The sequence below is a fragment of the Chinchilla lanigera genome, unplaced genomic scaffold, assembly GCF_000276665.1.
Source record: "Chinchilla lanigera isolate Chin_1 unplaced genomic scaffold, ChiLan1.0 scaffold00068, whole genome shotgun sequence".
Lineage (NCBI taxonomy): Eukaryota > Metazoa > Chordata > Mammalia > Rodentia > Chinchillidae > Chinchilla > Chinchilla lanigera.
In genome coordinates this window covers 552677-566319 of record NW_004955469.1, presented here as the reverse complement: position 1 = coordinate 566319, position 13643 = coordinate 552677, and the positions used below count along the sequence as shown (strand labels likewise).

The 13643-nt window shown below is 37.1% G+C and overlaps 2 protein-coding genes across 3 annotated transcripts in view; one reads left to right on the top strand and one right to left on the bottom strand.

Moving 5' to 3' along the window:
• The window catches only part of Gen1 (GEN1 Holliday junction 5' flap endonuclease), a 37943-nt gene extending 24473 nt beyond the window's left edge, over positions 1-13470 (bottom strand). Inside the window, exons 1-3 of one of the 2 annotated variants that reach the window (XM_005400326.2) lie at positions 13256-13470; positions 1955-2130; positions 1158-1344 (exon numbers count right to left, since the gene is read on the bottom strand). In XM_005400326.2, coding sequence (XP_005400383.1) covers positions 1158-1344; positions 1955-2115 — 348 coding nt within the window. In that variant the 5' untranslated portion in view covers positions 2116-2130; positions 13256-13470. The remainder of the gene's footprint in view (positions 1-1157; positions 1345-1954; positions 2131-13255) is intronic. The other variant, XM_005400328.2, reaches the window with a different exon arrangement.
• Positions 13471-13525: 55 nt separating this feature from the next.
• Smc6 (structural maintenance of chromosomes 6) overlaps positions 13526-13643 on the top strand; it is a gene marked incomplete in the record, with an annotated part of 96772 nt that continues 96654 nt past the window's right edge. Inside the window, 1 exon segment of the mRNA XM_013522645.1 lies at positions 13526-13643.

Below are 13643 nucleotides of genomic sequence, written 5' to 3'. Positions count from 1 at the left end.
TAAAACAATAACCATTGATAATTTCCTACCACTTTGTCTGTAATTTGGTAAGCACCCCCCTATTATTGTTATCCTTCTTTTACTCTCTAAAATAAAAAAAATAAAAATAAAAATACACATTTGAAAAAAGACAAAATAGTAGCTGATTTTCGCTTAAATTATATACTATATTAATTGGGGGTAATTTCTTAGCTCTTATAAAACTATGAAATATAGCAATATCATAAGTAATATAAAAATAAAACATAAAAATTACTTTTCAAAATTATGAGCCCTGAGAAACCAATTATGTGTATTTTATATATGATCTATAATAAACTTTAATGAATGAAGTAGGGATTAATGACATCTCCTGTATAAGATATGATGGAAAAATATGGTGAATGCTTAAATTTTTTAAATAAAACTTATTACAGTAAAAGACACATTGCTATTAATCCCCCTCAAAATACTTCCCCTCATTTCAAACACACTTATTCCATCATTCTTGCTGCCTTCTGAAGCAGTTCTAGAAGTGCCCTTTCATAATTTTAGTTGTGCAATCTCAACTGCCTCCATGTGCTCAATCAATTCAGATGACATCGGGCACCCTCAGGGTGGTATGGTCATAGATGTGCTAACTTTTTACCACACCTTGTAAGACACTCACAAAAAAAGAACTTCCCTAACTGCTTTAGAAAATGGCAAGAATGACACAGTAAATGTATTTGAAGCGAGGAATTTTTTGAGGGGGATTAATAGCGATGTATCTTTTACTGTAAAAAGTTTTTTTAAAAATATAAGCATTCAGTGTATACTTTGATCACGCCTTGTTTTTTTAGGAATTCTTCAACTGTTCAAGATATTATAAAAGGTAAGATCATCAAGTCCCTACTATGTTCTAGTTACTTTGGATCTATTTTCTCTGCTAAATGTTACTCTCCTTATTCACAGTATAAGAATTAAGGGATGGACAGGTTAAAAATCCTGCCCAATTTCTAAATGCCAGTGCCCAGACTTGAACTCAAATCAGCTTTCCTCTGAAGCACAAACTTCTCTTTACACATTAGTCTTCTAGTCACAGTATCGCTAATGGTTATTAAAGTTTACAAACTTATTAGAGCAAAATGTACTCTTTAATTCAAATCAGAATTATAAAACCAAATCTGAATGCTTACCTCTCTTAAGACTGACTTAAAATGTGATCTTCCTGTTTTCTGAGATGATGTTTTTCCAGAAAGCCCATATCGAGTCTGATTCCTCTTGCTCATGACATCAGCTTTCAGTTTTGGTGGCTCCCCTTCCATAACAAACACCAGTTTTATATCCATTTGCATTAAATATGAGATACGAAAAAATAAGTTCCTGAAATGTATGTCAGTGATATATTAACCATAATGTATTGATAGCAAAACACAGTATGACATAAAGCTGTATTAGATAAAGCACCAGAATGTCACATGGGATAAACACTTATCAAATTAAGATTTATTTTAAGTACAGAGGGAACGGACCACTGTTATGCAGGGGTGATTTATCACGATTGTCATTGCTGTAAGGAAAATGGTTTGGAGAAGAAGCCCTAGAGCAAGGAAGGAAAACTAGTGAAAGTGTTGTTTCAGTAGCATAAATGAAAGATGGTGTTGGCACAGACTGAGGTGAACATAAAGTATGTTTTAGAAGTAAAACCACAAAGATTTAGTGATGGATTTGATGTGAAGAAGATGTAAAACTGTGAGATGATGGTTCCTAAAATTCTGCCTTTGAGTAATCAAAGCATGCTAGAGGATATGCAAGGGAGGAGTAGATAGTGAGTTTGGAGCTCAAGGAGAAAGAGGTACAAATCTGTGGGCCATCAGACTTAAGACATGTTAAACGTGCTTTAAAATCTCTCAAAAGACGGAAGAAATAAAGCCCAGACAAAAACCGAAGCTGTTCCAATCATACAGTTACATTCTAAGAGCTTTTACTGTACCTGAGGTGGGGCTTCATAACAGTTCCCATCATTTTTTTGACAGACTGTGCCTCACACACCCAGAGACTCAGATCAACTGCAATGGTTTTCCCACCAAGATTCTGTAAGTGGATGCGTTGCTTAACAGGCTCCAAAATTTGCCACAAGTCATTTACTCCCATTCTGGTGACTATCAGCTGTTATTTGAAACACATTTTATAAAAAATTGTTAAAAGAAACAATTTCAGGATAGAAACTCAAACACTGTATTATGAACTAGTTCAGGATAACTCAGGATTCTTCTAATTTCTTGCTTAGTCAACTTTTTGAGAGGAATCAAGAACACCTAGAACATGAGAAAGGCAGTAACTGGCTTTGTTCCAGCCAGTAACATGAGTACCAAATGCAGAGACTGGTAGAAAAGGCAGCGACACTGTAAGTCATTTTTGTCTAGTTGAGAATTCACCCCTTGACATTACATATCTAAAGAGAATGGGACTAACAACCACAAGGAAGCATAGAAACACACAACAACAACAACAAAAACCCCCCAAACTCCAAGAAAATTAATGAAGGAAACTTTTGGTGGAAAATGAGAAGAAACATGAGACACTGAATAAGTGTTGAAACAATACATATGTATTTTGTAAAAAGGGTACTGGCGATACATGGTGATACACGTTCATTGTGGAAAAACGAAATTTTTCCATCCAATAAAAACCAATGCTGAACTTTTTTCTATGTACATTACAGGTCATTTCACGAACAAAACTATCTTCAATTGTGCTCTTGTAACCTACTTTGGTATGTTCTAAGAATAACTTTTCTTCATTAAACATTTACCTGTTTTTCCTTTCCTGTGTTATTCAACAAAGAATTCATGTAGCATTTGCAATGAAATTAAGTGTGACTGTGTAACTACAACCCAGATCATCTGGATAATAATCTTAATTCACACCAAAACACAATGTGGGAGACAAGAAGACAGAAGTCAAAAGGTACCACCTATATGCAGAAACCCTCTGAATAAAAACTATTATCTTTTCTATAACACAGTCTATTCTAAAATTAAACGTTCTCAAACTGCATGTGGATGCAAAGAAAGTAAATGACAGAAGTGTTGCTATCTAAAATTTTCCATTTAAAAAAAAATCCATTTTTTCCAAATCTTAATTTTACAATGTATTCAGTGCTCAGTTTTATTAAGTATATATACACAGAAATGTCCCTTCTGTACAAAATATATAGACGTAAACACAAAGCATTTTGTAGTAAATGGGGTCCAGTGCAAATATTGTTTCATATTAAGAAGCTGTGCTAGTTGAGTATAGCACTGTGGCATAAATTCACAGTAAAAGTGAAAAGTCACGATTAATTCTAGAACATTTTCTAAAGCCTTATTATTATGAAAAGAAATGAGATTTTAAAACTATCAACCATATGAAAACATAACTCACAAAACTTCAAGGAAAATTCTTGTTGATAATTTCGGTTTCCTTTATGATTCACATTGGATACTGGAATAGGCTGGTATGGAAGGAAACTAAGCACTTTTTTTATTTGGAGAAATACTACCATAATTTTGATTACTAAAATGTGATCTTGACTCTAGAGTTCCAAATTTAAAAGTATCCTCTGATTTAGCCATCTCTTCTAGAACTCTCATTTAAGATACACTATCAGGTGTACACAAATTTATATACAATACTCACTGTAGCATTGCTTGTAACAGTGAAACACAGGGAAGAACCACACATCCAGCAATAAGACTAATAAAGTAAACTAGATGTTCAAACAGTGATGCCATACATTAAAAACTGGGAAAGACTTATGAAGATAGATACAGGAGAAAGGACCAAGATGGCAGAGTGGTAAGCAGCAGAGAAAGAGCCTCTCTGAGAGTCACCATCCACACGCTGGAATATAGCAACAAGAGGAAGGCAAGAAGGAGGGAAGTGGGTCCCTTGGACCCAGGAAGGATCTGAAGTGTGAATTAAAGCCCATGGAGAGAGCGAAGAGAGAAACTCCAAAGAAGAAACAGGTAGCTGGTGGCGCCTTCTCTCTGAGATAGGACTCACTGTTGAAGGGGAATGCTTCAAACCTGTGGAGGTAGTAACTGCTGGTGACCCGAGGCCTCCACACAGAGACGCAGCTGTGGAGGTAAGCAGCGGACACAAAGGACTGCACTAGCTGGTGGTGAGTGTGGAGGGATCAGTCGTGCTGTACAAGGCAGCAAATGGCCAGAAGCCATCCTGGAGAGGGGCTGGTTGAGCTCAGAATTCAGAGTGGCTGCCAGCTTCGTCTAGAGGCTGCCAACTGGGTTCAGGCCTATGGAAGGTGTGCTGACAGCTACAGGCTGAATGAATCTGATCTTGGCCAGAAGATGAGGGCCCTATGAGACTATCTACTACCCTACCAAACAGCTATTGCTGGAGTGCTGGGATAGATTGGCATGGATTGGGACTGTCTCCACACATTGTCTACCAATGACCGCAGAGACGAACATGGAAATAGACTTTTTTGTCTCCTCCCCTCTCTCTCTAGATCTTTTTTTTATTGTTGTTGAGGTTTTGTTTTGGTTTTCTATTTTTGTTTTTTTTCTCCTTCATTGATCTTGTTTTTATATGAGTGTGAACGTGATTTCTAGCCTCTTTGTGCTTCTGTTCTGTTCCTCTTTTTATCTCTTCCTTCTCTCTTCCATTCCAGTCTTCTGTACCAGTTTCCCAAAGGTAGTGTGATCCTCCTTTGTCCTCCAGGCCTAATTCTTTCTTTTTCTTGAGACAGGGTCTCGCTATGCAGTTCAGGCTGACCTTGAGTTTGCTTTGTAGCCCAGGCTGGTCTCGAACCTGCAATGATCCTCCTGCCTCAGCCTCCCAAGTGCTGGGATTACAGGCATGCGCCACTACACCCGGCTAACAGGTCTAATTCTAATCTCTGCTTCTTGTCCCACTTCACTATTTTGTCCCTAACCCATTTTAAATTTTAACCCCTGAGGGAAAAAATTGACATATTAAGAACTTACATACAGCACATAATTGTCTGGTTCATTTTAGATTTTGTTATATAACCACAAATCTAGTTCATATGAAGGTCCCGAATATAAATTTATACTACAAAGCTACTGTGACAAAATCAGCATGATACTGGCAAAAAAACAGACCTGAAGATCAATGGAACAAACTATAAGATGCAGACACAACCATAAAGACACTCAGCTACCTTATCTTTGACAAAGGGGCCAAACACGTTCACTGGAAGAAAGTTAGCCTCTTTAATAAATGCTGCCGGAAAAACTGACTTTCCACATGCCAAAGACTAAAACTAGACCAATGCCTATCACCATGTACCAAAATAAAGTCAAAATGGCTTAAAGATCTAAATATTAAAACAGAAACACAAGATCTATTGAAAGAGAAAGTAGGTGGAAGTCTTGAAGACATAGGGGTAGGGAGAGAGTTCATGAACAAAAACCAAACTACACGGAAATACTTCAAAGAATAAACAACTAGGATCTCATCTTATTGAAAAGTTTTTGCACATGAAAAGAAATCACCAACAGGGTGAAAAGAAAACCCCACAAACTGGGAACAAATTTTAGCGAACTGTCCCTCAGCTACAGGACTCCAGTCTATAAAATATAAAAAATTTTTAAAAATCAGGCCCCCAAAATTCAAAGACCCAATCCAAAAAAGGGCATCTGAGATGAATACACACTTCTCACAGAAAGAAATACAAATGGCAAGTAAATACATAAAAAAATATTCAACATCATTAGTCATTCAAGAAATGCAAATTAAAACAACACTGAGATTCCATCTCACACCTGAAGAATGGCTATCATCAAGGAATCAACCAATAACAAATGCTGGAGGGGCTGTGGGGAAAAAGGAACTCTTCTCCATTGTTGGTGGGAGTGTAGACTTGCAATGACGGTAGAAATGTCTGGAGATTCCTCAGTAAACTAGGATTAAAAGTCCCATTCAACCCAGCTATTCCCCTCCTGGGTATTTTTCCAGAAGAACTGAAAACATCACAGCACAGCAATGTATGTGCAACTATGTTTATAGCAGTGCAATTTATAATAGCTAGCTCTTAGAAACAACCCAAATGTCCACCAACTAAGGAATAGATAAAGAAGATGTGGTAGTTTTATACAATGGAATATTACCCAGCTATAAAGAACGATAAACTAGAAGCTTTTATAGGTAAGTGGATAAACTAGACACCATATTCATAAGTCAAATAAATAAGACTTGTATGTGTAAACATCATATTGCCTCTTCATTTTAAGAATTTAAAGGAGTAAAGGGTACAACAGATATTTTGAAAGGGAAAGAAACTGCTCAGATAGGAAGGAGCAACTGGGATGAAGGAGGGGAGAGGAAAAAGAGGAAAAAAATATGTATATGTATACACAGGATAGCTAGGATATTTGTACTACTAATATCTGCTGGTTTATTGAAAGGAATAATTAATGTATAATTGTTTGATCAATCTTACATGCCTATATCTGGTTATCTGTGCAACCATTTTGAAGACATTTTATAACAACCATTGTTAATATCCTATCACCATGTTTTGAAATTCTGTATCATTTTTTAATTTTTTTTCATTTTTAAATTTTCTATGCTGTTTTCTTTATGTGTTTGTTTTTGTTATTTTTTTTCTTTTCTCTTTAAAATGAAAAACTAAATTTATATGTATATATAAGAATATCTGGGATAGGTGTATTGCTGATGTCTGTGGTTTACTGAAAGGAAAAGTTAATGCTTAAAATTTTTTTTAACCAACTTCACATGCTTGTATCTGATAATTAGAATTACTGATCTGAAGACAATAATATGCAGTATAAGAACCACTGTTGGTCCTATCATCTTGTATGGTGAAGCTCTGTATCATTTCCAATGGTTTCCTTTTTTATTACTTGTTACTGTCTTTGATCAATCTTACATCTGGTGGACTGAGCAACTTCGTTGAAGATAACAGTATGTAATGTAGCAATCATTGTTAATTCCTAACATTTTGTTTTGAGGTCATGTATTGTTTTCGTTGTTTTTGTCTTCATTGTTGTTGTTTTGTTAGTTTTTTTCTCTTGAAAATAAAAAAAAAAGCTTTTGCACGGCAAGAGTAACCACCAACAGTGAAAAGACACCCTACAACGTGGGAAAAAAATTTTGCCCCCTGTTCCTTAAAGGGTTACTATAAAGAACATATAAAGAAAAAAAAAATCAGACCTCCCAAATTTAAAGACCTAATTCAAAATGGGCATCTAAGATGAATATATATTTCTCAGACGAAGAAATACAAAGAACAAATAAATGTATGGAAAAAAATGTTCAACATCTCTGGTCATTTGAGATGCCAATTAAAACACTGAGATTCTATCTCACCTTGGAAAGAATGGCTATTATCAAGAAATCAATAACAAATGATAGAGAGGCTGTGGGAAAAAAAAATGAACCCTTTTCCACTATTGGTGGGAGTGTAGACTAGAGCAATCACTGTGGAAATCAGTGTAGAGATTCCTTAAAAAACTAGGATTGGAGGTCCCAGTTGATGCAGCTATTCCCCTTCTGGGTCTTCCTGGAAGAATTAAAAACATTGTACCACAGCAACATATGTGCACCAATGTTTATAGCAGCACAGTTTGTAACAGCTAGATCTTGGAAATAACCCAAATGCCTATTAACACAGGAACAGATAAAAAGATGTGCTATTTTTATACAATGGATTATTATTCGGCCATTAAAAAGGATAAACTTGAGTCTTTTGGAGGTAAATGGATGCAACTGGAGACGATACTCGTGAGATAAACCAGACGCATATGTGTAAACACTGTATTGTCTCTCCTGTGTGAGAAGAAAAAGTAAGTAAGATTCAAAATGTACAATAGATATTGAAAAATGGGAAGAAACTTTAAGAGGAAAGAGAAACTGGAATGTGGAGATGGAGAAAAGAGAAAAGCAAAAGTAAAAATATATAAAAGATATTTAAGATTGTTATGCTAGTAATTTATCTTAATTCATTGAAAAGAAAATTTGTGTTAATATCTTTTGGACAATTAAATGCTAATATCTTGTACTCTGTTACTAATTTAAAGATAACAATACTCAACGTATTAACCACTTTTGCCCTCTTACCTTGTTTTGAAGAATATTTTTTTTTAAATAAAAGTACAAACTAAATTACATATTAAGGATGACTGCAGTTCAGGGATGAAAAGAATTACTCTCCTTCCCTTGTGTTTTGTTTTTAAAATCATGATATGTTTAGTCATTATTTTTTGAAAAATATAGCCCTAATTGCTTTTTGGCCTTTTGGCTAAGATCAAGTCTTAAAAAATATAGCTCTATCTGTAAGGAAATAGAGAAATATCTTTAGACGGTTTGGTTCTTGCCTAAGTGACCAAATATGTTAATAATAAACATCTGAAAAATAAATACAACTTAAATGTAGCTTTTGAAGAAAAAGAGATTCTCACTGTGAGATTTTCTTCAAATTGGCCAAGAACTGGTGGTGTATTGGGCAAGGCACACCTATTTTCTGGCCCTTCCAGTTCTAACTTCAATCCTTCCTCCAGGGCCTCACACTTGCCTGGCAATTGCCCTGAGTTGAATTCCTGGTACCAAAAATGAAAAGAGAAAAAAAAAAATCCTTCCACCAATGTTTCATTACATAAGTTAACTCCCCACATGTAAATGAATAGTAGTAAAGAATTACTATCTGTGCCAGTGTTAGGTATGACAGTACATGTAAAACACACATTTATCTGTAGGACTATGATGTCAAACTGTATTTTTTGTGGGTTGTGGTGAAAAACAAATACAGAAATGTGGAGGAGGTAGACTACACTGCAGTTCTCCAAATATTTCAAGAACATTAGGGTCACTCTGGAAAGATTTTAATGGAGTATATTATTCACTGAGAGCAGCCATGGCTGGAAAAAAAAAGCCAAGAATTAATTGTATTTTAGGTTGAATATCTCTTATCTCAAGTTCTTGGGCTCAGAAGTGTTTGGAATTTGATGCTGTTTCAGTTTTGGAATATTTGCATACACATAATGAATTATCTTAGGGATGAGGCCCAATCAAGTCTAAACATAAAATTCATTTGTATTTTAAATACAGTGGTCTCTCACCTATCACGGGAGTTACATTACAGAGACCCCCACAGTAAGTGAAAATCCGTGAAGTAGGGGCATTATATTTATTTTATCATTTGTATATACTTTAAGGCTTTATAAACCCTTCCCACACTCCTATGCGCATTCCCAGGGAGATCCTTCTTCCCAAAGCCATGGCTTCCAACTGGGGTGGCGCCTGGGGATGCCTGGGGGAATCGGTGCCTCAGCTCCGAGGGTAGGAGAGGAAGATAGGGCAGGTATGGATGGAGGGCGGGATCTGGCTAGGGAGCGGTGTGTGTGTGGCCCAGCCAAGCCCCAGTCACAGCCCAGTGCCCGGCCGGAACCGCTTGCCCTGCCCAGGCTGGCTCCTACCGCTGGTGGGGGCCGGGGGTCATGCAGCAAACCCTCCTTGCCTATAAGCAAAGCCCATTCGGTGTGGGTCAGCTTGCATGGCCAGGTGGCTCTGTCAGGTCTGGGCTGGCAGTAGTGGCATACTGCGTTTCTACTGTGTAAAGTACACTATTCAACCACTGATGAAATACATACTGCACAGTATTTTATTTTGATATTCTTTTAATATGTTTGAATCAACATTTTTTGTTTTATGTTGTTTTAAATTTTTTAAACAAAAATAGCCATAAATATTATATAAATAAATACCTATATATTTACACAATCCTGCTATATAGCGAAAACTCTGCGATACAGAATTAGATGTTTTTTTTTAAACCCTCAATACAATGAAGCTGCAATAAGTGAACCTATGAACCTCCATAATGTAACCTCCATTACTAGGAGGGAGGACTGTACTCCTAGTACACATTGTCTAAAGGCAATTTTATACAATATTTTAAATTTTATACATGAAACAAAGTTACATGGTATGAAAAATTTCCACTGTGGCACTGTGTTGGGGCCCAAAGTTTTGTACTTAGAAGCATTTTAGATTTTAGGATGAGGGATGCTCAATTTACAAGTTTTCCACAGATTAGAATCTGCACAGAAAGAGGGTCTTTTTTTTTGTCCTTTTGAGACAGGGTCTCACTATACAGTTCAAGCTGGCCTTGAGCTCACTTTGCAGCCCAGGCTGATCTTGAACTCGCAAGATCCTCCTGCCTCAGCCTCCTGAGTGCTGCTATTACAAGTGTGCGCTACCACGCCCGGCAGAAAGAGGGTCTTTACACCCATTCTTATGAAAGAAGCAAACCTGGTTTAAAGAATAAGTAACCACAGTTCAAAATAAGTAGCAATGGTAGTTGAACAGATTATCTGTAAATATCTAGGTAGGACACCTATTTTGTCTGTATTTTTTAAATGTGAGTAAACACTACCCTACTGTAATAATGGCTACCTAAAACCAACTGGTGTAATAGTGACCAAAAATGTCTATAACTGAATTATCTATTGGTTCCCCCAAAGTAAAATATAAGCAATATGAGCAAATATCTATGCTAAAGCTTTTGTTCTCCATTTTCCCTCAGTCATGGGACATTCTAGAAAAATGGGCCTTCATTGCCAGTCCTCTGGTTATGATATTCTTTAATCTACCTCAAGGCCTTTTAAACCTACAGTTCCCATATATCCACCAAAATGGATTTAAAAACTAAGCTATCTTCTTTCATAAGCATTAAGGAATTACAACTGTGGAGGACGATACTTTTAAACTTTTTTCTCTTAATAACAGGAACCAGGGGATATTTTTAGAAGAGCAATCTTTTTATGACACATGCTAACGATTTTTCCCTTTAGAAAGTGATTGCTAATAAATTTTCTACTAGACTGAGTTACTGCAAGACTTCATATAGCATTCACTAGTTTTAGCTTCGAAATACACATCAGAACTATGCTAAGCAACACTAAAGGACTGGAGGTGAGAACAGGAATTAGAATTTTTGTTCACTGTCTTGATCTTTACTATTAATCCCACATCATTCTCCCCAGCTCTTGATAGAACATCTAATTGTCTGATGCATAATATGCATCTAACATTTGGTTCTATTCCCTCTCCTCAAAACTATTTCACCCCAGCCTTCCTCCAAAACCTAGCTGCTTAGGTCCAAAACTTAGCTGTCAATCTTGCTTTGTCTCTATTTTGCTCTCCAATAGCAAGTTAATTAGTGAGTCCCCTATTTCCAAAATGTATTCTACCTCCATTTCTACTGATACTCCACTAATTCTGCCTATATTCAACGCTAAGCCTTCTAACTAGCCTCTCTGCTTCTACTTTTTAGTGTTTGCTTTATTAAAAAGTACACCATAACCTGTTTTAAGAATGTAGTTAATCCAAGATCTCTATAATCTATTGTTTTCTTTTCTTTGTTGCATATTCTTTGCACCATTTTTCTGAAGTGATTAAATAGCAATAATTAAAACTATAAAAGCACATTAAAAAATTCCAAAACAGAACAGAGTACAACAGCCTTTAAGGTACTGAACCACAATGTGACATAGAACAGATGGTCCTTGTATGGTCAGGTTTTGTGGTGTGGGATTTGGTGAGTTCCTAATCAAATCCATTACAATGTAATAACTTTATTTACGTTAAGTCCAATCATGCAATCAATATATACTATATAAAAATGAGTCTAACATATCCACAATTCTTAAGAATTAATTATGTCACAAGAATATTCATGGCAATCAAGGAAATAAGAGATAAATAACTATAGATTATGAACGCTTTCAATTTACTTAGTTTAATCTATCAACAAAACAACACATAACAAGTGACATTATAACCTATGAATGCCTTCAATTTATTTAGCTTAATGGAAAGAACACTGGGTTTGGAATATGGAAAATCCTACGATTTTGGTCTTAGATATATCACTGATTAGCTCAATAACCTTGGGAAGACATTTAACCTTTTTCCAAAATGACAGGCATTAAACCAGATCAATTACATTTAATATCTTTTGAATCTCATGGCCAAATTTTTTTAGTTTACTATTAAAAAATTACTCTATTGTAGAAATTATTGCTTGCTACACAGGACATAAATTCCTATTTAATTATAGGGTTTAAGAATCCATTTCAAGTTAAAACAAAAACAAAACCTTTGATGTGACCATATGGTGTCCATAAATCAATTTATGCTCCTAAAACTTCCTTAAAAGCTAATAAGATTTTATTGGTTAATTATAAAACTGAATGAGGTGAGAAAAACACAGAACCTTGCTAATTTTACTAATGAATCAAATTTAAAGAACATGAAGTCAGTAGCTTGATTTATACAAAACAGGTATTTCTTAAAAATAAGTTTTCTAATCTATTACTTCAAGTAAAAAATTATCAAGTTTATTTTAACAAAAAGGCACGGAATGCTTAAATTTTCCAATTCCCATTTAGATGACTGTATTTTCATATAATGATTGGTAAATGGTGTCGACTTTCAGCACAAGGTTGTACTGTATGGGATTTACTATAAGTATTTTTAGTTTAATTTTTCAATTTTAAAATTTATGATTTTTAAAAATTAATTTGAATTTTTCATGTGAATTTAGCCTGAACTCTGAGGCTTACTCTAAGCCAGAGTTAACATACCTTTTCAAACAAATATTCACCAAACATTTACTATTTACCAGGAATGCTTTTAGGAAGGTGCTGGAGATACAAAGAATGGCAAATCAGGTTCTACATTTAAGGGCATTGGTAGGATGAGATGCAGAAAAACAAGCAAATGTATCAATGTGAGAAGTACAGGAACGTCTGCTAAGAGGGCACAGGACTGTAGAGAAAAGAGGTGCCCTACCTCATCTTGGAGATTAAGGAAGGCCCCCTGAAGTGACATCTAAGAGGGACCTCCCAGGTGCTTCCCACTAGTTACCAACAAGGACCATTTCATCCAGATTCATTAGTCCACTGCAGAGGCCGCAGTATAACAGTTTTGACTGCGTTTAGAAGTTAAAGGCGACTTTGAAGGAAGAAATTTCATTACTGAAGGGGTGGGGAGTCGTGAGCCCCTCTCCTCCCCTAGAGGGAAGATTCTGGAGCACGCTCGGTGACCAGGTCAGCTAGTCCTGCAAAAGTCTTGTGTGGGGTCAATCGAGCTGAGGCGAGCGCAGGGAGGACCGAGGCTTGCTCGGTATTGACTGAGGGGTCACACTGAGGTTGGCGCGGGGAAGCAGGGACTACAAACGCTCAACGACGCGCAACGCCGGCCCCTCGGGAGCCGCGCGGGCTCCTGGCCCCCGACTTACCCGGACACCCTTCCTCCTCGGTCATTTGCCAGTGGGCCCCAAGCCTGCCTACTGCTGCCTCTAAGTTTCTGAATTTCTTCAACACAAGGAAAACCAAGGCCCTAGCTACCCAGCCAGCCCGCGCTGCGCCAGGCAGCACTTCCGAATCCCGCGCCTCCGCCAACGGCCCCGCCTCTTCCGGAAAGCGGCCCGCCCGGCCCCGCGGGCTCCGCGGAAGGAGGCAGCCCGTCAACGCATGCGTGAGCTGCGGCTGGGGACGCCCCGTGTCTCCCCTCCTGTCTCCCGCCCCGCGCAGCGTCTGCTGAGCCGCGAGCGATCACCAGTGTTCCCCGCCCGCAGGGCACTTCCGGTCGTCCCCGGGACCGAGAGGCGCGGGGCCCACCGCCGA